This window comes from Embiotoca jacksoni, unplaced genomic scaffold (genome assembly GCF_022577435.1).
Source record: "Embiotoca jacksoni isolate LCO1_2020_lvr unplaced genomic scaffold, fEmbJac1.0.p SCAF_50, whole genome shotgun sequence".
NCBI classification, from domain to species: Eukaryota; Metazoa; Chordata; class Actinopteri; family Embiotocidae; genus Embiotoca; species Embiotoca jacksoni.
In genome coordinates this window covers 467,471-491,737 of record NW_027185404.1, presented here as the reverse complement: position 1 = coordinate 491,737, position 24,267 = coordinate 467,471, and the positions used below count along the sequence as shown (strand labels likewise).

The following is a 24,267-nucleotide window of genomic DNA, read 5'->3' as shown; positions in this document are numbered from 1 at the left end:
GTCCTCTCTGATGACATCACACCTTCAGCATCTCCACATGTCTCTGTCCTACAACAGGTTCCACCTTTGGTCATAGATCATGTGTCGCTCCAATAAAGACGGGAAAATGAGCCTCTTATTTGTCTCCACAGCAAGTGGAGGAAGAGGAGGAAGTCTCAGGGGAGGATGAAGATCACATTCAATTTCACTTCAGACAAACACACAACACACAGACCTCTACTGAAACTTAAATAATTTATTTACCACTGGAGCACCTCAACTATACTGTGTTACAATACAGCACAGTGGGTGTCAGTATCATCATCATCATCATCATCATTACCATCGCCATTATCATCATCATCATCATCATCATCATCACAACAAATACACATACAAACTGCTCTGTTGTCACAGTTGATTACAGGCTCTCTACTGAACATCTGAAGGGGCAGATTCAGGTCATCTAAACCACCACTGTGTGTGTGTGTGTGTGTGTGTGTGTGTGTGGGGGGGGGGGGTTATACTCACTGAGACAATTAAGTATTTTGAAAATAGTAAAATTTAAACAGCATCAGTGCATTTTCTTTAAGATAAAGACAACTTTTGGAAGTTTGTTGGTAAAACACTGATGACTGATGAAAAACCTTTTTGGAGAAGAACTGAGGGGTCACTGATGGTTGTTTTAAAATATATCTGCTTTATATTTGATGGCTACTCTTCACTATCACCTATTATCTTTCATCACACTAACCTGCGAGACCCAGGATCACCTACTGAAGCACAATGTCTCTCTCTGACCTCTGACCTCTCAGTTGGACTGAAGCTGTGGCTGCTGAGTGCATGATGTCATCCTTAAGCTCATGAACTGTCATCGTGTCTTTGAGTTTTCTCGGTGGACAGACTGTGATTGTTCAGGATCAGTCAGTGACAGTAAACTGTGTGAATGTTCTTTTAAATGAGACAGCAGGAGTCTAAAAAACAGCTGATTGCAGATATATTTGGGGTTTTCTTTGGATACAGTTTGATTGTATTTATCAGGGCCGTCACCTCGAAAGTCAAATTATTGTTTGAACATGAGAAACATGTATAAATCCCCTGCAGACATGTACAAAGATATATTCATGTGAACACTTGATGGTAAATGACCTGCTGGCTGATGTGAGGAAGCATCAAACAGGTTAAAGGTGAGACATGAGACGTGTTTCTGACAGATGTCAACACAAACAAACATCCCAATAATCCCTCACTGCACAGGAAACAGGAAACAGGAAACTGAAGTCACTACAGTGTGACATCATCTGTAGATAAGAGTTAAAGTATTTATGTCACATACTGTTTCATCTTCAAGCAAATCTGAAGCAGAAGAATTCCTCCATGTGTCTCTGGTGTTTCTTTATTTAAAGATAAATTTGCTATGAGAAAACGTTGTGTTCGAAAACTTTCTGTTCGAAAACTTATCTTTTTCAAAAAATGAAACAACAATTTAGACAACAATCTGCACACAGACCAACATCTTCCGGGAAATGTTGGGAGCATGACGTCTGCTCTCCTGATTCATGCTTAACCTTCACATCCTGCAGACTCATGGGAAGTCAGATTTATTGAAGGCTGCTGGAACATGAATAAATATATAAATAAGATGTGAACATTATGAGGGTGGAGACAGACAACAGAGGTCAGTGCGGAGTACTGTGAGCTTCATCTCTGACCAACATCATTTGAGTTCCACATGTTTCTATGACCACTGGTACGTGAACATTTGTGATTTCACCACGGACCTGAAACTGGACCAGAGAAACATCAGACTTTGGGTCAAACTCTGTAAATGGTCAACAGAGTCCCTTGAAATGCTTCAGAAAGTCTACGGCAATGAAACGACGAGCCAGGCGAGATGTTCTGAGTGACGTTCACGTTTCGAGAGGGGCGGAGCTTCACCGTTTAAGATCGAAGGAGATGCGTCAGGTTCAGGAGACACCAGGTGGGTTTTCTTTGTGTCACTGTGAATTCGTCCCCCATAGTCAGACTGTCACCACTGAGTTCCACCGGGACCTTCTGAGGCATCTGAGGGAAAAACATTTGCTGTGAACCACCTGAACTGTGGTGCCATGGCAACAGGCTTCTCCAACATGACAACACGCATTAAAAACAGGTGAGAAACTCGCCCGTTTTCAACACGTTGTGAGTGTTGTGTTGAACAATTTGTTCCCCGCGGGACGAGGCCGAAAACCAATATCGGATGTCTGTGATCTTCGAGGCCTCAGGTGACACTGAACTAAAAACAGTCATGATTCTGCAGTGGAAATCACTGCATGGGCTCAGGAACACTTGGCTGATGATTTCCAGAGTTTGACCTAAAGTCTGATGTTTCTCTGCTCCAGTTTTAGGTCCATGGTGAAATCACAAATGTTCATGTACCATTGGTAACGTTAACATGTGGAACTCAGATGCTGATGTTGATCAATAACTCTGAATATTTCCTGATGAAGGTTATTGATCTTCTGCTCTGTGAGCATCGCTGTGCAAATGTACTTTATGTTGTATTTTTCTCACCTGTGTAACAAAGCCCAGAGATTCTGTAGTTTCTGCTTTCTAATATTAAATATAAATCACAGCCAGCTCCAAAAATATGATGATGGTGTGATTTCCCTTTACGAAGCTCCATGTGATGTTTTATTTCTCTCCTATCCTGGCTTTGTCCAAATTTATAATTTCCCAACATTTGTAAACCATAAAATGGAGTAGAGAGTTAATATCAACATTTTGAAGACTCCCACATCTCTACATGAGTTCTGATTGTCAGGATGCTGATTCAAACATCTTAAACAGAAAAATGGACAAATTCAGAAACTGATAAAAACTTCAACAGAGAGACAAACAGAGAGAGGAGGATGGAGGCAGCTCACCCACCGACCAGGGAGCTGCCAGAGACACGAGGCTGACAGATTAAAACCTGAACGTGTGCAGCTCAGTAAAGACAGGTTGAACCCTCTGAGGTCTAATGCCATAGTTTTCACGACTGTTTAAAAACCTTCGGTACTGTATGAGTAGCTGATGTTGACCCGCTGCAGGCTGTGAGGCCACATTATATTAAAATAGGATCTGTACGATTTTATTCAACATGTAAAAGTGTGCATGTGTTGGTTTCTTCAGTAACAGAAATGTGAGCAGAGAGTTTTCTAGAAGGTTTAACACACTTTTCCATTCCTGTTCTGCAGTTTCTTCATTCAGTCCGACGACTTCTCTGCCAGAACTGTTTGGACTCTACCTTTTAACATGAACTTCATTATTTTTTTGAAGCAGGATCCAGTAGTTCATCATATCGTTCCTTTTTTCTCTCATTTACAAACTAGGAGACAAATACGAACTATCTCACTTCCAAAAAGCATCAGCTGCACTTCCAGCTGTCCAGGTGATGTGTGGAAGTTTTATTTCCTCGGTCCGACGGGATGGTTATTGATCGTAGGGACATCGTTCCTTTAGTATGATCACCAACCATCTACACCTCCAGGATCAGAGGGTTTACTGGGTATGAAAAAGCTGTCGGTTGACCATCAGCTCTGAAAGCATTATAGAGCCAATGAGAGGCCCTCACCTGTTCATCAGGAACATCTCTGCATACACCTGTACTTCTGACTGTGAGACTCTGCTGAGGGTTTAATAGTCTAACGGCAGTCTGACTGTGAGACTCTGCTGAGGGTTTAATAGTCCAACATTCAGTCTGACTGTGAAACTCTGCTGAGGGTTTAATAGTCCAACATTTAGTCTGACTGTGAGACTCTGCTGAGGGTTTAATAGTCCAACATTTAGTCTGACTGTGAGACTCTGCTGAGGGTTTAATAGTCCAAATGCAGTCCGACTGTGTGAATGCTGAGTCACTATTCTGATGTGTGTGTCTGTGTGAAGGAAGGAGAAGGAGTGTTTATGTCGTCCTCTCAGAGCTTCTAGCTGCACTTGCAGGACTTGACCTTCATGTTTGAGAGCTGCTCTATTTTGGGGGTCTTTCCGATGTAGTAGAGGATGGTGAGGGGCTCCAGGTCCTGGGACACACAGCAAGGGGAGGCCGACGCTTCGGGGTTGATGGTGTTGTACAGTCCTAACACCTGGAACACAAAGGTCAGAGTTGAACCATCATGGGGCCGTACAATGAGGCACTTCATGTTCAGGTGAGCTGTTACCTTGGAGTGCTGGGTGTCGGCGCTCCACAGGTACGGACAGGCCCCTGCGCAGAAATTGGCCTCATAGCCTTTGGGCTCGTGGATCCACCTCCAGCCCAGGTCCTTCTTAAAGTCGATGTAGAGTGAGCGTAAGCAGCAGTTGTCCTGAACATTTCTACAGAGAGATGAAGGGAGAGGTGGGGGTCATAGGTCAGAGGGGGGAGGATGGTCTCATTTCTCTTTAACCTGCTGAGGGGAGGACAACCCAGACTGATTATACTCCACATGAAACCTGTTGTCAGGAGAACTTTGTCCTCTTAATTAAAGGGTCAGGGTTCATCACAGGGCTGACACATTGACAGACACACAACCATTCATACTCTGTGGCTCGTTAAACTAATCTGCGCCGCTCCAGCTACAGGAAGTCAGACCAAAACGGACCTGTCGGGTCGTCAGCTGCGATGTTTGTTCTTTAACCCAGAACATCTCCTGACTCCTGAAGCTAGATTTCAGATGACCGTATGTCAGGAGAGGTCAGAGCAGAGTGTGCTGTGACAGGAGGGGGTTTGTACCTGGAGCAGTATGCAGCATCCAGAGCTCTCCTGGACCGATGGTTCTTGTGTTGGAACTGGGACTCCAGGCGGTAGGACGGCAGCAGCATGAGGAGGAGGTGTGGAGCCCGAGCACTGTGCCGCCGCTTCTTAAACACCTTCAGGTCTCCACCGTGGATGAAGCTGTCATCGATACCTGGATACACAAGATCAGTAAGCTGCATCTCACTGCAGGCAGGCGATGCTGGTAGAAACATGAATCCTGCAGCTATTTGTTAAATACATGTACAACCCCGCTTCAGAAAAAGTTGGAACGCTGTGTAAAATGTAAATAAAAACAGAATGCAACAATTTGCAAATCCCATAAACCCATGTTTTATTGCAGATCGACCAAAGACAACACATCAATTGTTGAAACTGAGAAATCTTATTGTTTTATGAAAAATATGTGCTCATTTTGAATTTGATGGCAGCAACACGTCTTTAAAAAGTTGGGACAAGGTCAACAAAAGACTGGAAAAGTTGTGTAAAGATAAATGAAACACCTGGTGGAACATCTCACGACTAAGTAGGTTACCATGGCAACAGATCAGTAACATGATTGGGTCTAAAAAGATGATTTCAGAGAGGCAGAGTCTCTCATCAGTGAAGATGGAGAGAGGTTCACCATTCTGTGAAAGATTGTGTAGGAAAATAGTGCAACAATCTAAGAATAATGTTCCTCAACGTAAAATTACAAAGAATTAGTGGATTTCATCATCTATGGTTCATAATATCATTAAAAGATTCAGAGAATCTGGAGAAATCTCTGAACACAAGGGACAAGGCTGAAAACCAATATTGGATGCCCTCAGGCAGCACTGCATTAAAAACAGACAATTCTGGAGTGGAAATCACTGCATGGGCTCAGGAACACTTGTGAAAACCATTGTCTGTGAACACAGTTCATCGCTGCGTCCACAAATGCAGGTTAAAACTCTCCAAAGAAGAAACCAGATAGAACATGATTCAGAAACACCGCTGCCTTCTTTGGACCCGAGATCATTGAAGACTGGAAGATGGTCTGATGGATCACAATCTGAGATTATTTTTGTAAATCATGGACGGTGCATCTTCCAGGTTAAAGAGGAGAGGGACCTTCCAGCTTGTTATCAGCGCTCAGTTAAAAAGCCAGCATCTGTGATGGTACAGGGATGCATTAGTGCACATGGCATGGGTAGCTTGTACATCTGGAAGGAAGCATTAATGCTGAATGATATATTCAGGTTTTGGAGCAACATATGCTGCCATCCAGACAACGTCTCTTTCAGGGAAGGTCTTGTTTATTTCAGCAGAACAACGTCCAACTACATTCTGCACGTATTCCAACAGCATGGCTCTGTAGTAGAATAGTCTGCTGATAAACTGGCCTCCTGCAGTCCAGACCTGTCAATTATTGAAAACATCTGGAGCATCATGACATGAAAAATACAACAAAGGAGACCCTGAACTGTTGAGCAGCTAAAATCCTGTATCAGGCAAGAATGGGATCACATTTCACTTCCAAAACTTTACATGATTTACAAATCATCACATTCTGTTTGTATTTACATTTTCCACAGCGTCCCAACTTTTTTTGAAACGGGGTTGTAGCTGAAAATAGTTTCCAACAAATGAACTTCTTGTTAGATTAAAACCAAAGTGTTTCAGGAACCTTTGTGACATAATGAAACTATTAATGCACAGGTTTTAAAGAATAATAAATTCAGTAGTATTACGGACCTAAACTGTCCCCCAACAGGAAAACTGCCTCATCTATCTGGTTTATCATTTAAGGTTTATAAAATCTTTTCTTCAGAGGAGTTTAAACTAGCCTGGTGCGACCCGACCCAAACACGGAGTGAACATCTGGTCTGACTACTCTGTGGAGAATCAGCGGAGACCTCTGGCTCATTCTTAAACTTTTATAAAATCGGAGCAGCTTTAACCAATCAGCACTGACCATTGCAACTACATTTATAAAACAAGACTTGACTGCAACATGATGGCACTAAGCCACGCCTAATGCTCTCTGAGTGGTCTGCCTGACCAATGCCTGAACAGAGTATCCAGACTATGATCACAGTGATGATGGTCTGGTGGAGCGGACTCGTTTAAAACCAAGACTGAAAATAAAATGATAACGAGACGATCAGAAACACCACATGAGCCATCAGTCACTGGTCTCACTGCATCCTCTGATCTACGAGTGTTTTCAGATCTCATGATGCTCCGCAGCACACACATCCAACCAGCGAGTGGAAGTGATGTGGAAACGTGTGAGCTCTCTGGAGGTCAATGAAACTGTGCTCTACATTTAACCAACAGAAGGAAGCAGTAGGCTGTGAGGCATGAAGCGGAGTCAGTACTGAGTGAAGAACTGACACATTGATGGTTTGGTCATTTCACGGGACTCTTGGACAAGAATGAAGAATAGAAACAGACTGTTGTGAATCAATAACCTGCAAAGCGGGCCTCCAACTCCTCACTCTTGTTGGGAATGATGTAGTTGTTGGATGGAACGAAGGTGCAACACGGGCAGTGCAGACTGATCTTGAAGCCGCTGTTTCTGTCTGTAAAGAAACCAAAGTCGTGAAGAGAAGTGATGAGACAGATGAAGAAACTAAATTTATGATAAGAGATGTAACACATGAAACAGATGAAGGGGAAGGAGATGCAGAGATGGAGGAACCTAACTCACCTCTGTGGTTCAGCCACTCACTCACAGCCTCCGTCACGTCGAAGGACAGCCACTCCCCCTCCGTCTGCGTCCGCACCACCTTACTGTCAATATATCGCTGCGTCGGGGACGTCAGGTCTTTATGTCCTAAAATCTGGGGACAAATTAGAGACATGAGACTGGTGAGACATTGTTGAAAACAACGAGGCATCAAAAAACTGAAATCATGTGGTTAGACAAGATTCTTGTGGTTGTGCTGTCCAACGAGTCCTCAACCTAGACCACCACATGGTTCATCTGTGACTGGGTGTCAAAATGAGACACGTCTTGTATATAAAAGTGGACGTAGTTTCTGGCTCTGAAAAATTAGGCCTTAAGCTGCAATACCACTGAGTGCCACTAGAGGTCGGCTCCAAAAAGCCTTCAGCTCCATAGACTCCCATTCAACTTCTCTCATCAAATCCAAAGTGAATAAAATGTGTCCATCAGTTATCTTGGTGTTGTTAGCTAAAGTCACTCCTTCTTATTAGTTTTCTGGAGGTCCATCTGAAAATAATCCCTCACTCATTAGAAAATAAGATTCAAAAAGACCTGTTTTTGGGGGGTGTGTCTGTTTGATTGACAGGCCTGTGGTGCAGTCAGGTTACAGCTATCGGTGGGCAGGACGTAGTATCGTCAGGTTTCAATCAGATCAGTCAGATCCACCGCTGGCTCCTCCGCCAGCTCGTCCAAATATGGTCACTTCCTGCTCCAAACTGCTCCGAACTAGCAAGATGGTGACGGTCAAAATCTGAACTAGAGGCTGCATAACGTTCACAAACCAACGGGTGACGTCACTGCTGGTTGTCGCTTGCCGACGACCAACACGTCATTCAAATATATCAAAGATATGAACGGATGAAATAAGATACATCCTGTCAGGAGGATGAATGTTTGTACAGTCTGATGGATTTATAGATATTTAACATCAGCTGACTGCTGCTGGTTGGGATGAATGGCAGCACACTGCTCGGTCCATCCTGTGGTTGTCATGGTGACACTGGATGAAGACCAGCAGCAAATCTCATCACTACAGCTCCTGGACAGATAGTTGTCTCTGGTTTGGACAGAAGGACAGCTGAGTGTCCAAAGACACAGCATGTGGACAGTGTGGAGGAGGGATGTTACACAACATCTGTAGAGAAGTCATCCTCGGAGACTCTCATCTGATGAACTACAACACTCTGAAGTCTGGATCATATTTCATCCATATCCTTAGATTTAATAAAAACATGCACAACAGTTCAAACATGACACACAATAAGTCAACATGGAGGACACACAGGCAGCGGAGCGGTGGAGGAGGAGGTGGGCTGATGGATGGGTCAGGTCTGGGAGGAGCGGTCCGACTGAAACCAGACACCGGGACCGACCGCCTTTATCCGATTGTTCTCCAGAACCATGTGTTTATGTTGGCCCAGGTCGGCCTAATGTGTAAAACACTATCGGACCTCCTGTTGGGCTTTTGGGAAACCTGACAGACAGACCTACACAGAGACCCGAACCAGAACCAGAATCAGAGGGAGAGGGAGCACATTAAAGACTGTTAATATTCTGGGCAAAGACAGTTAAAACCCGTCTGATGGTCCTACTGTTGGACCCGGTTTAACGTTTAAAGATCTCCCAAACTAACAGGCCCACATTTAAATGGCAGATCATTCAGGTCCTCAACTGGTGTGACCGGGAAGTAAATATCTAGGATGCTGCAGGAACGGACAGACGGACACACGGACAGACGGGGTGACGGACAGATGGAGTAAAAGACAAAGTGACAGCGTGCAGGACATCTTTCAGAAGGAGTTGTTTTATACTAACAGCTAACTGCTTTTCTAACAGGACATTGGTGGAACCAGGAGGTCCAGCAGCTGCTGTCTGTCCACCAACATGAGACACCGGGGACACAGAGGACACACTTCACTTCCCGTATCACACACACACACACACACACACACACACACACACACACGTCTGTTTGAATGAAGCTGTCAGTTCAGTGACTGGATGAAGTAACGTTGTTTCTACTGTCTGAAAAGGACTGAACACACACACACACACACACACACACACACACACACACACACACACACACACACACACACACACACACACATATGACAGTGGTGAAGACTCAGAGCTCTAATATCACCTTATTCTGAACACCTCCATATTGATACTGTAGCGATGACTACATCATATATTCAGTACATAATGAGAGCTTTGATCAACAGTCAGTACTGTGGATGTAATGAGCAGAATATAAAAATATGAAACCATATCAGTCGGTTCAGAAAATCACATCCCGTGACCGTAATACCTTCAAAACCAGGAAAAGACAACAATGATGTCACATCATGATTTTAAGATAAGAGAAGCAGACGTACAAATAAAGTGCCTCCCACTGAGGATTTTTTAATAATCAGCTGAAGGAGTGACAGTGAAGCTCTTTTAGCTGCTCGGTTTGTAGAGCAGTGTGAGCAGATCAGTCTGAGTCTGGATGAAGCATGAGGCCTCTCTCACTGATGTATATTTAAACTTCAGTGGAAACCTACAAGTTCTCATGAGCTGCAGGTTCGGGGGAAACCCAGCGGTGAGGGCCAAAGTTCCAGCTGTGGAAAATAAACTAATGTCACTGATTCAAAGTCTGAACTCATGAGGAAGAGTGAGGGAGGGAGGGAGGGACAGAGGGAGGGACAGAGGGAGGGAAGGGGGAGGGGTGGTATGAAATGGTTCATTTGAACAGTCTGTCCATTGACTCCTGTCCACATTCTGCACATATTACAACAGCATGGCTCCGTAGTAGAAGAGTCCTGCCTGCAGTCCGGACCTGTCACCCGTCGAAAACATTTGGAGCATTATCAAATGAAAAATATGATAAAGGTGGTCAGACACTGCTGTAGAAACACCTGATTTCCTTCAGATTTCAATAACAGATTAATAATTTACAGCACGACCATCAAGGTATCAGGACATTGTGAATGGAGGCATTGAGAAATGATCGACCATCAATAAACCCAGAGTTTACAATGTATAAACCCTCCATGCTGTGTGGAGATACAGAGTAACATGTTAGCTTCAGTGTTAACATGGTGAATCATGGTACGCAGTGTAAACACCTGCAGTAACCGTCCCGAATGGAAAACAGTTTATAACAGAAGATGTGAAATATTAAGTCAGATTATAATAAAGTAATTGAACAGGGACAGGTCGGTGGTGGGACAGATTGGTTGTGGGACAGGTCGGTGGTGGGACAGGTCGGTGGTGGGACAGGTCGGTCGTGGGACAGGTCGGTGGTGTGTGTGTGTGTACGTGTGTGTGAATGAGAGGTAAAAAAAGAAAGAGGTAGGATAAAAATGTAGAAGGTGCAGAGCATTAGATACTGTATTACTATTACTGAAAACATGTACATCACGTACTGGAGACTAGTGGAACCGTTACGAGGAAGAATTTTAAAGTCAGAGTACACCTGGTTTCCTGCTGTAGAAACACCTGGTTTCCTGCTATAAACACCTGGTTTCCCGCTGTAGAAACACCTGGTTTCCTGCTGTAAAAACACCTGGTGGACTCTCTGACCTCAGAGTCTCCTGCTGTAGAAACACCTGGTTTCCCGCTATAGAAACACCTGGTTTCCCGCTGTAAAAACACCTGGTTTCCCGCTGTAAAAACACCTGGTTTCCCGCTGTAGAAACACTTGGTTTCCCGCTGTAGATATACTTGGTTTCCTGCTGTAGAAGCACCTGGTTTCCTGCTGTAAAAACACCTGGTTTCCTGCTGTAGAAACACTTGGTTTCCTGCTGTAGAAACAACTGGTTTCCTGCTGTAAAAACACCTGGTTTCCTGCTGTAGAAGCACCTGGTTTCCTGCTGTAGAAACAAGTGGTTTCCTGCTGTAAAAACACCTGATTTCCTGCTGCAGAAACACCTGGTTTCCCGCTGTAGAAACACATGGACGACCTCAGATTCTCCTGCTGGTTGAACTGGTCAGTAACCACTAGAAGGTTTCTGCAGCTCCAGTGAGGGCTGAACTGGTTCTATGTTCCACCTGCATCTGTTCACACCCTCAGGTGTTCTTCACCTGTCAGGCTGTTACTGCCGAATCTATCATTTCAAATGTTCGTCAGAATCATCTTTTCAAACAATGAAATCACCAACAACAACACATTAGTATGTCCCCTTTAAAAACAACAACATCTACACTTGTCTTTCAATTTAATTATGATAATGTTGATGTTCAGGGCGGCACGGTGGTGCAGTGGTTAGCACTGTGACCTCACAGCAAAAAAGGTTCCGGGTTCGAATCCGGTCCTGGGCCTTTCTGTGCGGAGTTTGCATGTTCTCCCTGTGCTTGCGTGGGTTCTCTCCGGGTTCTCCGGCTTCCTCCCATCATCCAAAAACATGCACCTCAGGTCAGGTTACCTGGCGCCGCGCTAGTGGCAGCCTGCTGCAGCAGCTCACCCCTGAGAGCCCCCCTGCTGTAGTGAAGAAATTTCCCCTCGGGGATTAATAAAGTGTATAAAATCAAAATAAAAAAAAAATGTTACACAACGATCCTTAAACCTGAATGACACAAATAAACCTCCTGAATCATTCTGATAGATCTCTGCGTCTCTGGATGTGACCTGAAGATTACCTGATAGAGCTCGATGCGCTGCTCAGACACTCGGGCACCAGGGTTCTGGAGACGGAAGATCCGCAGCTCGGCCTTCACCAGGTTGGAGGCATTCTTCTCCAGGGAGGACACGTCGAACGTCAGCCGTCTGAAGTACGGGTTGAAGTGTGTCGGAGAAATGACGTCTAGGAGGAGAAGGAGAGGAAGCGTTGTTACACATGTTCTCTGTACTGAAGCACGGAGCTGATGATCACATGTAGAGTTATCATCAGATGACATGAGGATAAATTAATGGATCAGAATCACAACCAGCAAAACCAGCTGAAGATAAGAACAACAGGTTCTCTGTGATGTTCTTCAGAGCAAAAACAATCATCAATCCAGAACAGATAACCCTAAGTGACACTGAAGGAATAACTTTATATGAATGAGAATAAACTGCATCACTTCTAAAGAGTAGAAGGACTGAACCCTCTTTAGAGAGGAGCTATAACAAACAACACGTCCCTCTTTGAGGAGGATGAGCTACGGCAGCAGACCTCGGTGGGTTCCACTGCTGTCAGCCAGAAACGTGAGTCTGCAGTGGGCTCAGACTCACCAGACCTGCCCCGCCGAGGATGGAAACATGTGGCCTGGTGACAAATCTGCAGGATGTTTCCATGCAGAAGAATTTAGGAGAGCGGAGGGAGGCCCTACCCTGCATTTATCTGGTGTGTGCCTGTCCGTCTCCAGGCCTGAAGTTCATCATGTGGATAAACTCCGTTTTTTTAAAAATTCAATTCTTTTACAACCAGAAATGTTTAGCTGACCTGCCAATAGATCTGACACAGAATAGTCAAAGAAATGCCCTTGAACACCTTCAAAGACAGAAAATGAATAAAAGGTCTAAATCGACTGTTGGTCTTAAAAGGATTTTGAGGACCAACTGTCCTAAATGTCTTGGTTAAAAGTTCAAACGATTCATAACTGTGGTTCTTTTATGGATCGATATTTGTCCAATTCTCCCGATGGAGAGTCACACAGCTCCTGTTTGTTCTGATCAGCAAGGATGAAGGCATGAAATACTTTATCTTAGCTTGAGTAGAGAGCAAAGAGGAGCTACAGACCGAAAGCTTTTCTTTCTGATTCAGCCTTTGACTCTCAGGATTCTCACAGCCACTTAACAAATATCTCTGCTGCTGAGTTTCAGCATGGCTGTCTCCACACTGTCTATTCCTCTCCTTATCTTACCTGAAAGTTTTCACTGTATTGGCTTTTTCTCTTTTCAACCTGTCCCAAGAGCTCCAGCTCAGTCTATATACATGTAAAGTGCCATAAAAAAGTGTTTGACCCTCCTGGTTTCTTCTGTTTCTGTGTGCATTTCTGAGTCACATCTGCAAACTAAATTCAACATGAAACAACGACAGTTTAAATGATATATGTACTGAAGCAGAAAGGTTATATGATAGCTGAATCACCAATATGAAACTGTAATAGATATTTGTGTTACCTTTAGCAGAAGCAACTGCAGCCAAACCCCTCCAATAACTGGAGAACACAGTCTGACACACTGGAGGGTTTGTGGGCAGCATCTCTGTGAGCTTTAGGTCTGGACTTTGACAGGGGCACTCCAGAACTTTCATTTGGTTCTGTTTGAATCATTCAGAGGTGAACTAACTAGCTGTGTGACCCAGTTACTCTTGACCTTCGACCACAGACTGGATATAAAAGTGTTCGTAGCTTCTGGTCTGAAAAATGAGGCCGATGTAGAAGTGTCTTGAACTGCAATACCACTGAGTGCCAGTAGAGGTCGGCTCCAAGCTCCATAGACTCCCATTCAACTTTTCTCATTAAATCCAAATGGTAAATTGTAAATGGTAAATGGTCTGCATTTGTATAGGGCATTATCACCTTATTGGTCTGAAAGCACTTTTACACTGTTTTCCATTCACACACATTCACAAACCAATGGTTTGTAAAAAAAATTAAACTAATTCTCCAGCAGTTATCTTGGTGTTGTTACCTAAAGTCACTCCTTCTTATTAATTTTCTGGAGGTCCATCTGAAAATAATCCCTCACTCATTAGAAGATAAGCGTAAAAAAGACCTGTTTTTTGGGGCGTGTCTGTTTGATTGACAGGTCTGTGGTGCAGTCAGGTTACAGCTATCGGTGGGCGGGATGTAGTATTGTCAGGTTTCCAATCAGATCAGTCAGATCCACCGCTGGCTCCTCCCCCAACTTGTCCAAATATGGTCAATTCCTGCTCCAAACCGCTCCGAACTAGCAAGATGGTGACGGACAGAATCTGAACTGGAGGATTCATAACGTTCACAAACCAACGATGACATCACTTCTGGTTGATACTTGGCTTCAACTCACAGACTGATGACCTGTTGTTGCGCTTCAGGATCGTCTGTCAGACAGCAGAGTTCATGTTTCCCTTATGACTCAGTGAGTCACCTGACGCTGGCCCCCCCCATACAGAGATGCTCCTTTTGTGACATTCAGTGTTTGGTTTCGATGTAACGAGACAATTGTCTTCCAAACAGTTTAACATTCGTCTCATCAATCCATCAAACATTCTCTCAAAAGGCCTGAGGTCTGGTTCTGTTGGCAGATGTTCTACATCTCTGGTTCTGGTTCTGTTTGAAGGATTACTTTCTTCCATCTGTCCCTCCTGTTGAATTGTTGTATTGTTCAGTTTGTCTTGATGACACTGGAATGTCTCTCCCTGACTGCGTGAAGCTCTGAGATGACATCTGTTGTGATTTGGTGCCCGTAGAAATAACAGTGAACTGAACTGAATACATCTTACTGTATTGGAAGCTTGTGAGCTGAATGAATTGTAAAGCGACGCTTTGATTAAACAAGCACACATCAGCATGTTTAATCCCTCTGCTCCCTCCAGTGGATCAGTGGCCAACATTAAACAGTGTACAGTGTGAGCAGCCGAGGCAGATAAGCCAAGACTAACAATGCTCTTTCTGGTTTCCTTCCCATTCGTCAGCAGTGAAAGTCACACTTCCATCTCCTGGAAGGCGGCTGAAGGCAGACTGTTTACCCAAACTGCTGCGGGGCCTCATGAATGAGTCCACTGTGCCTGAACACAACACTGGCTGCATTGAGCAGAGGTTCAGGGGAGGGCTACAGCCACACTGACACATGCTGTTAAAGGCCAGCTCACATACAAGCACACATCTGCTGATCCTGATGGACACAGAGCTCCCTTCTTGGCTCATATCTGCTTTCTTTGCTCAGGCCAATATTTTGATAAAGAATTATTTTTTTGCTTTTCAGTGTGTCACTGAATGTCATTAATGCCATGATGGACGAGCCTAAGAGTTTTACCAGTCAAAAGAAGACAATGAAAATTGTTTTTGGTGTGTTAACAGCTTCGTTTGAAACGATTCTGTTCACTCAAACCCTGATAAACTGATTTTTATTCAGATTTGATTTGAGCTTCACAGTTTACAGTTTGATTGATTTGAAGAAATACTGCATGAAGCTTGTAATAAATATATTAAAATAGAGGTTGGCTCTCTTATTGGTACTTCTGCTTATTATGCCAAATCCTTCAGTCAGTTGCATCTCAGTATCCAGTGTAAAAAAACCTGCTGACTCAGCAGCATGGCAGATACAATGATGTGACAGGAAGAACACTAGCTCATCGACTCTATGAGGATCAACACAGCGAGTTGGACACTTAAAAAACATATCTCTAATAATAATCTCTATCTAAACATCTCTAATAACACATCTTTAATAACACATCTCTAACTACACATCTCTAACTACCTATCTCTAACTGAGCAGTGCCTTCCTTGTCTCACAGTCATGCTGACTTCTACCAGGAGCCCGATGGGTTTATGAGGGCTGATAGAGAGCGGAAATGGCACCAGAGGACCTGCAGAGCTGTTTGACTGCAGTATGACCAAGTATGGTTGATTCTAAATCAGGGAACATTTAATCCCAGGAGTTAGAGTTGTCTCTGCAGTGGATCAGGGAGCCCTGACCTGACAAACACACTGAGGTAGAATTAGATGTGCTGTGCTTCCTGTTGCGTGTCCTCTGGTGACCTGAAGTCAGACTCACAGAGGACAGGATGTGTGCACACCTGTTCATAAGACACACAGCTGAAGATGGAAACACACGCCTGCACCCGAAGCTGTCGTGGTAAACAACTATCACGTTGACATGCAGATACAGATATAAACCAGCTACACGGGGATGTTGGCCCAGTCAGCACTGGCTACCGGATCTGAGTAGATCTACTGCAGCTGATGGGTTTCCATGGTTACATCTCAGTGAGCCTCGCTGTGAAAAGACTACGTTCATCACGAGAACCATTCCCAGTAAAGGAGCAGAGGAGTAACTGAACATCTGACGGACCGCTGTTAACTGCTATGCTAGCAGTCCTTAACGAGCTCGTTAAGTATAAACTCTCAAACCAGGTGTTTGAAGGGAACAGGTGAGTCAGCAGCCTGGTTTGGAGGGAAAACAGGTTTCATGAGAGATTTTTAAAATATTTTTCTACTTTGTCGTGGAGATTTATTGAGTAGCTGGATGACAAAAACTTCAGTTTTATCCATCTGTGTGAAAAGGTATGACAACACTGAGGTGCAGTGAGTCCCGTTGTCACGGTAAGGTAACCAGATCTGGTACCGTGGACCAGAACCACAATCGGATCTGCTCAGTGGACACAGACAATCGTGTCATCGTGTCTTCGTCACCTCAAAATATTGAATGTATTTTTCAAATGTTTAAACTTTCTTTATTAAACTTTGTGGACACGCACGCACGCACGCACAGGAGATTCCAGGGTTCTCTTAAAGTAAACCACTGCAGCGGCAGCATCAGCTCACACTGCCACTGATTCATCCAAACTTGACATGAAAATGATCCACCACAACTGGCGCCACTGTGGTCTGTGTGTGTGTGTGTGTGTGTGTGTGTGTGTGTGTGTGTGTGTTCATCACTTCATCACAATGATGGGGCTGAGACAGTAGTGAGGCCGGTGATGTCATGTCACACACAGCTGAATGGATGCCATTCTTTTACTCCCTCCGAGAGACGCTGATGTCACATGAGAGCCGAGAGACTCAGCCAACACTGTGATTCCTGCAATCAGCCACTTCATTACTCATCATCCCCATGACCTCACAGATCAGGGGCGGAGCTACGTAGGCTAAACATGCTCTGAACATAGAGGACACGCTCTGAACATAAAGAGGACATGCTCTGAACATACAGAGGAGACTCTGAACATACAGAGGACACTCTCTGAACATACAGAGGACATGCTCTGAACATACAGAGGACACGCTCTGAACATACAGAGGACACTCTCTGAACATACAGAGGACATGCTCTGAACATACAGAGGACACGCTCTGAACATAGAGGACACGCTCTGAACATACAAAGGACACTCTGAACATACAGAGGACTCTCTCTGAACATACAGAGGACAATCTGAACATACAGAGGACACTCTCTGAACATACAGAGGACACTCTCTGAACATACAGAGGACACGCTCTGAACATACAGGGGAAACTCTCTGAACATACAGAGGACACGCTCTGAACACACAGAGGACACTCTCTGAACATACAGAGGACACTCTGAACATACAGATGACATAAGTAACTCCTCCATACAATCTCTAACACCCAATATGAAATATGAAAACTATGTTTAGGTCTTCAGATAGAACTCCTGATCAGTTTAACAGCGAGACGCCGAGATCATGCGGGCAGCTCTCAGTCCTGACGAAGCTCACGAGCTTCAGGAAACTTCGACTCCATCGCGTCTGTGGTGGGAACATTTTTAAAGAAACCCGAGAGCTGCACAGCTAAAGCTAAAGAATCCAAAGAAACAAATGGAAATAAAAGAATTTCACTGCTGGCATTTGAACTTCAAAATCTGTAGTGACCAAATATTTTTCAGTTTCATTTGGAAAAACAACAAAACTGTAATTCTGTAAAGGATGAGCCACATTTTTTATTTAAAAAAAACTCATTTAAATTCAAGAATACGAGACGTCTGCTCCTCTTCATATCTCATCATGACATTAACTGAACAAATGTATTTGTCTTTTATTGCAGCGTCTTTATCGACAAACATCATTTCTCTCTCAGACATATTTCATATGGAACATGTAGAAACACAGATCTGTCTGTTCAGAACATTCACTGATGACGTGTCTTCTCACAGGAAACATGTGGAACACCTGGAGGCATCTGTCTGCAGGTGAGTTCATGACGATCCTCCGGGCCGCAGAAAACCAGTCGGAGGAAGAAGTCTCCTCATCTGATCCATATCGCGCTTGCAGACTGAGTGTTAGTGACCTGACAGGTTTCATAAGCATTAATGAAACCAGAAGCACATCTCCTCTGTCTCACGGATGACTGAGGTTAAAACCCGCCTGATGGTGACTTCCTGTGACATCACCTCGGTGGGCGTGGCCTATGTTGGGGTCTGACTGGACAGCCTCAGACTGAGCTATACTCTCAGATGGGAGAGAGGTGAAACGGTCCGTCGGTTTCAGGTGGACGTAGTGAGACTGAGTGTTTCTCTCTGTGTTGAAGCTCCATCAGGACGTCTGGTTTTATCATCACACCTCCTCCTCCCCCCGCACCCCCCGCATCCCCCTCTGCCCCACACATTGACTACAGCAGCTACAGTTTATAGTCCTGCCCACAGATCTGACATCAAACATCTGAGACGGAGCTCCACTGGACCGAATTCTCTGCTGAGGTTTCTCATGTGCATTATGGGATGCCTCGCATGATGCCGACACGGCCAATCTGAAACAGTGCAGTGGAGGCCTCTCTGTCCACTTCAATAACAAAACCAGTAAGTGAAGGAGTTCAGAGTTCTCAGTAAACCTGTGTGAGGATCCATCAAAGGCAGTCTTCCTGGGGGAGGGGGAGGAGGAGAGGGAGGGGGAGGAGTGGGAGGCCTGGGAGTGCTGTGTTTGGCTCCCCTCTCCTCCCCCGGCCTGCATACTCCTGACTGGTGGCTTTGTCAGCAGAAAACCACTGGCTGCACAAACCTCTTCCGCCCTGCAGCGCACAGTTAGCACCACTGACAGGGCTGCATTTCTGGCTCGCTACCACCTTTCCATCTCTAATGTAACGTGAAAACAGAGCCAGGCCGCACCGCACACGGGGAGCTGATAATGGTCAGACTGAAACCTGTGATTAGTCATTCTTAACCAGTCTAACTGAGGTCACTTCTGCCTAATACTATTCTACCATATTAAACTATATATCATTCTGAATATGTCCCATTAAAGACCCCTGGTCCCAGACCCCAGATCACGGTTTGGGAACTGATGCCTTGTCCATTATTTTTTAATTTTTTTTTAATAAAATATATAAATGTATATATATATATTATAACCCTGTTTCAAAAAAAGTTAGGACATTGTGTAAAATGTAAATAAGAACAGAATGTGATGATTTGTAAATCACATGAACCATATTTAATTTAAAATTGAGCAATGTTTTTTGAAAAATATGTGCTTATTTTGAATTTGATGCCAGCAACACGCCTCAAAAAAGTTGGGACAGGATCAACAACAGACTGGAACAGTTGTATAACGCAAAAAAAAAAACACCTTGTGGAACATCTGATAACTAATTAGGTTACCTGGCCCACAGAGTGTTGTTAAAAGAAGAGCTGATGCAGCACAATGGTAAACATGACTCTGTCCCAACTTTTTAAGAGACGTGTTGCTGCCATCAAAATCTAAATGAGCATATATTTTTTTACAAAACAAAAGATTTCTCTGTTTCAACATTTGATATGTTGCCTTTGGTCTATTTTCAATTAAATATGGGTTTATGGGATTTACAAATCATCATATTCTATTTTTATTCACATTTTCCACAGCAACCCAACTTTTTTGGAACCGGGTTTGTAAACAGAACAGAGGATTCTTCGAATGTAGAACGAAAGAGACTGAATATAAATGTATAAATAAACATAGTGGACAAAGAAAGCCTCATCGTAGTGAATTATTTCCAAAAATAATCAGGAACGCAGTCGTGAACAGTGCAGTGAAAAATAAAGCTAGCTAATCAACCACATCATTTTTGGAGGAAGAAGCAGGTCTGATGTAAAAACAAGCTGATGAAGTGAGTTCCTTCAGAAACGGGAGGCGACCACATCAGGAGGAGATTCAACTGGAAACTGGATTACAGTAACCTGACGCCTCACATGGTTTGTTCCACACAACATTTTGACATTTCTTCCCGCTGTCGTCACACTGAAACCCAGAGCTGCCTCTCGTACGGACCTTCGCTCTACATGTGAAACCTCTGCAGAGAAGCTGCCTGCGATCGTGTGGCAGTAAAAAACAACAACTCGGCCATCAAACCAACTGAAGCTCTTTTCAAGGTCAAAACCCTTTTAATGATCTCATGTCACACAAAGAGTTGTAGATGCTTTTATCTCCATATGACTCCTGGACTGCTGTTTCTGTTGGTCCTCCCTCTCACGCTGACAGAGCTGCAGTTCTTCTTTAACAGGAGGACTGACCTCTGTTTTTAAATGTACACTATGAATAAGTCGACTTCAACAACTGATATGATGAATTCTGGTGTGATTCCAGCTGCCTTGAAAGGGAACGTTTATAAACCAAACACAGAATGTCCAAAAATATTATTTGTAACAGGCTAGATAAAGTCTTATTCTTCCTGTATGGATTCAATTTTGTATTGATGGGATTAAAAAAGGGACATTTGAATGCAATAATAACCAAGCAGCACGGCTTTTGACATCACTGAAAACCTCTTACTGCCGGAGATGTTCGGTAGATAAAATGATTCTTGAATTTTAGAAACAGGTTAAAAAAATAAAGGAGGTCAACAGAAGTGATGAGAGTTATTGGGGGGGTAATTATGTACATTAAACTGATTCAATGTAATTCAGTTTTACTGTTGTGGTGCCAAATGATCACATAGATCATCTCAGGGTACTTAATGTGGTGAATCAGTCCTTACAGTGTTTTAGTGAGAAAGAACAGAACCCCATCCAGAAACAGAAACCTCCTCTCTCACAGGAAGAACCAGAACCAGAACCAGAGGAGGGGGGCCCATCCACCTCGTCTTCAGAAAACTACGTTAGGAATCTAATAAACTGTGTAAAAATACAAAAGATCTAAATCAAAGTTTGTCCTTTTTAAATCAAAGGAAATGCTGAATAAGGAGGTTATTGTTGTTATTACATTACATTTCATTTAGCTGACGCTTTTATCCAAAGCGACTTACAATAAGTGCATTTCAACCATGAGGGTACAAATTCAGAACAACAACAAATTAAGAAAGTACAATTTTCTTCAAGATAGCCAAACTACAAAGTGCTATAAGTAAGTGTCATTTTAAGCGCTACTAAAGTGCTACCTATTCAAGGTAAAGTCGGAAGAGGTGTGTTTTTAGTTTGCGGCGGAAGATGTGCAGACTTTCCGCTGTCCTGATGTCATTGGGGAGCTCATTCCACCATTTAGGAGCCAAGACAGCAAACGGTCGTGATTTTGTAGAGTGTTTAGCTCGCAGTGAGGGAGCAACAAGCCGATTGGCAGATGCAGAGCGGAGTGAGCGGGCTGGGGTGTAAGGTTGGACCATGTCCTGGGTGTAGACTGGACCCGATCTGTTCACAGCACGGTACGCAAGTACCAATGTTTTGAAGCGGATGCAGGCAGCTACTGGTAACCAGTGAAGGGAGCGGAGTAGCAGAGTAGTGTGAGTGAATTTCGGGAGGTTAAAGACCAGTCGAGCTGCGGCATTCTGGATGAGCTGCAGAGGACGAATGGCACTAACAGGTAGACCTGCCAGGAGGGAGTTGCAGTAGTCTGGGCGTGAGATGACCAGAACCTGGACCAGAACCTGCGCCGCCTTCTGAGTGAGAAGAGGACGTATTCTCCTGATGTTAAGGCTCACTTCTTGTTTCATATATTAACTACTGTGCAGGACTGGAGGGAAATATGTGTTAAATTCACACACATTAGTATCCCAGCATCACCCCGGTGGATATTAACGGTACTGCAACAATAAAATAAACCCCTGCAGCCCAGACCCCGAGCACCAGAATAAAAAACAAGGTTAATTATTTTATATGATCAGAATTTCCTAAAGCCCAGAGAGGCATTTAAATGTGTGTGATGTCATCCTAGCTGAAGCTCCCCGGCTGACCTCAGCTGACCACAGACACACTTCCTGAATGTGGATGTGTTCCTTTCAGGTTGCAGCTGATCAAACTGTGTGTTTCCACTGCGAGCGGAGTCCACCGTTTCTGAGGGGGGGATGTAATGATTCAGCTGGCCTCTCTTTTACAAGGCTACTTTACACACTGTCAAGAGAGTTGGAGTCTGCAACATGAAAGGGTCATTATACTGTTGGCCGGGCCGAGCAGGACACCTGCAGTGGGCAAACATGTGAAGACAGGAAGAACCAATGTGAGCCGAAACTGTTTGAGTTGGAAGGAGATCATGAGGACGGAGGCAGAGTCAATACTCCACTGCAGCTCTTTTTACCCGTTCAGGCCGTGGAAGGATTTTACTATTTCCAATTAGATTTTCCAAACTTAGCTCTCTTTCATGACCTGAGCAGGTGGAAACTATATTATTTAGCTCCATTATAGCCGACTCAGAGCGGGAAGACATAAATGAAAACATTTGCTGTGAAATAATTACGCTGTGATCCCGAACTGTGAGGAATTCAGCTGTGACTGCTTTAGCAGATGTACTGGCATGAAGAGGTCCATATGCGTCTCCTCGGCGCTGGTCGTGGGCTCTGGTGCTGACATCATCATCATTATCATCTTAAAACATGCCAGTTACCATGGAGACCTCCACTGCTACATCTTGATGATAATGAAATACAGTAAGCTTTGTATATTGTGAGGAGATGTTGTGTTCTTTTTAAAAAAAAATTTTTATGCCTGTTTGTAAATTCCCCCAAAGTCCGATTTATGAGCGGATGCGACTGTTTACTACCACAGGATCACTTTCACCGTTGGAGAATGGAAATATGGACGAAACGTTGGCCTGCAGGCTGAAAACGCTGTGACTGACTCGGGGGGAAAAGTATTTGACCTACTTTTGAGTATTTCTCACTTCTGTGTGACATGCTCAGGGGAGGAGAACGGGAGAAGACTGTCTGCACATTTACTGAGAACAATCACTCCGAACGGAAATGTAAACAGATACAGAGGGAGATAGTCGTGATGTAAATTATTTATCATGTGAAATACACGACAACGTGAAGGTTGATACAAGTATAGAGTTAAACTGCAGGGATGGGATGTGAGGAGGGAACTGGCCATGAGGAGGGTTGGAGGTGATGAAAAGAAGTTGATGTTCTGGTCTGTTGGTTCTAATGCTGATACACACAGACGGTCATCATGTTGTCACAACGTTCCCTCTTCATCAGACCAACGTTCCCTCTTCAACAGACCAACGTTCCCTCTTCATCAGACCAACGTTCCTTTTTCATCAGACCAACGTTCCCTCTTCATCAGACCAACGTTCCTTTTTCATCAGACCAATGTTCCCTCTTCATCAGACCAACATTCCCTCTTCATCAGACCAACGTTCCCTCTTCATCAGACCAACGTTTCCTCTTCATCAGACCAACGTTCCTTTTTCATCAGACCAATGTTTCCTCTTCATCAGACCAACGTTCCTTCTTCATCAGACCAACGTTCCCTCTTCATCAGACCAATGTTCTCTCTTCATCAGACCAACATTCTCTCTTCATCAGACTAACATTCCAGAACCGGGAGCTGGTTCTACAGGAGAACCAGAACTGGGAGCATGTTCTACAGGAGAACCAGAACCGGGAGCATGTTCTACAAGAGAACCAAAACCGGGAGCTAGTTCTACAGGAGAACCAGAACTGGTAGATGGTTCCACAGGAGAACCAGAACTGGGAGATGGTTCTACACGAGAAGGATTTTAAGAATATTTCCCAGGTGACAGAAAGCCGTCCTGGAGATCCGTCTCATGAGTTAAAGGTCCAAACTCCCTCCAATGTTCCTCTCAGTAGAACCGGAGACTCTTCCAGAGAACAGAGATCAATCACCACCTGTGTTTCCACTGGGTCAGGGTTCCGGTTCAGTTAACCCTTCACCACCCTCACTAACCATGCTGTCCAGGTAGTCGATGATACAACAAACTGGCATGAATCAGTGGAACAGCTGATGGTAACACAACTCAGAACCTGTGAGCAGAACCAGCTAGACCGGAGAGTG

At 44.1% G+C, this 24,267-nt stretch overlaps 1 protein-coding gene across 1 annotated transcript in view; it reads right to left on the bottom strand.

The window, feature by feature from the left end:
- Positions 1-215: 215 nt before the first annotated feature.
- The window catches only part of tgfb2 (transforming growth factor, beta 2), a 38,451-nt gene continuing 14,399 nt past the window's right edge, over positions 216-24,267 (bottom strand). Inside the window, exons 2-7 of the mRNA XM_069171961.1 lie at positions 12,051-12,214; positions 7,407-7,539; positions 7,168-7,278; positions 4,709-4,883; positions 4,158-4,311; positions 216-4,082 (exon numbers count right to left, since the gene is read on the bottom strand). Coding sequence (XP_069028062.1) covers positions 3,924-4,082; positions 4,158-4,311; positions 4,709-4,883; positions 7,168-7,278; positions 7,407-7,539; positions 12,051-12,214 — 896 coding nt within the window. The 3' untranslated portion in view covers positions 216-3,923. The remainder of the gene's footprint in view (positions 4,083-4,157; positions 4,312-4,708; positions 4,884-7,167; positions 7,279-7,406; positions 7,540-12,050; positions 12,215-24,267) is intronic.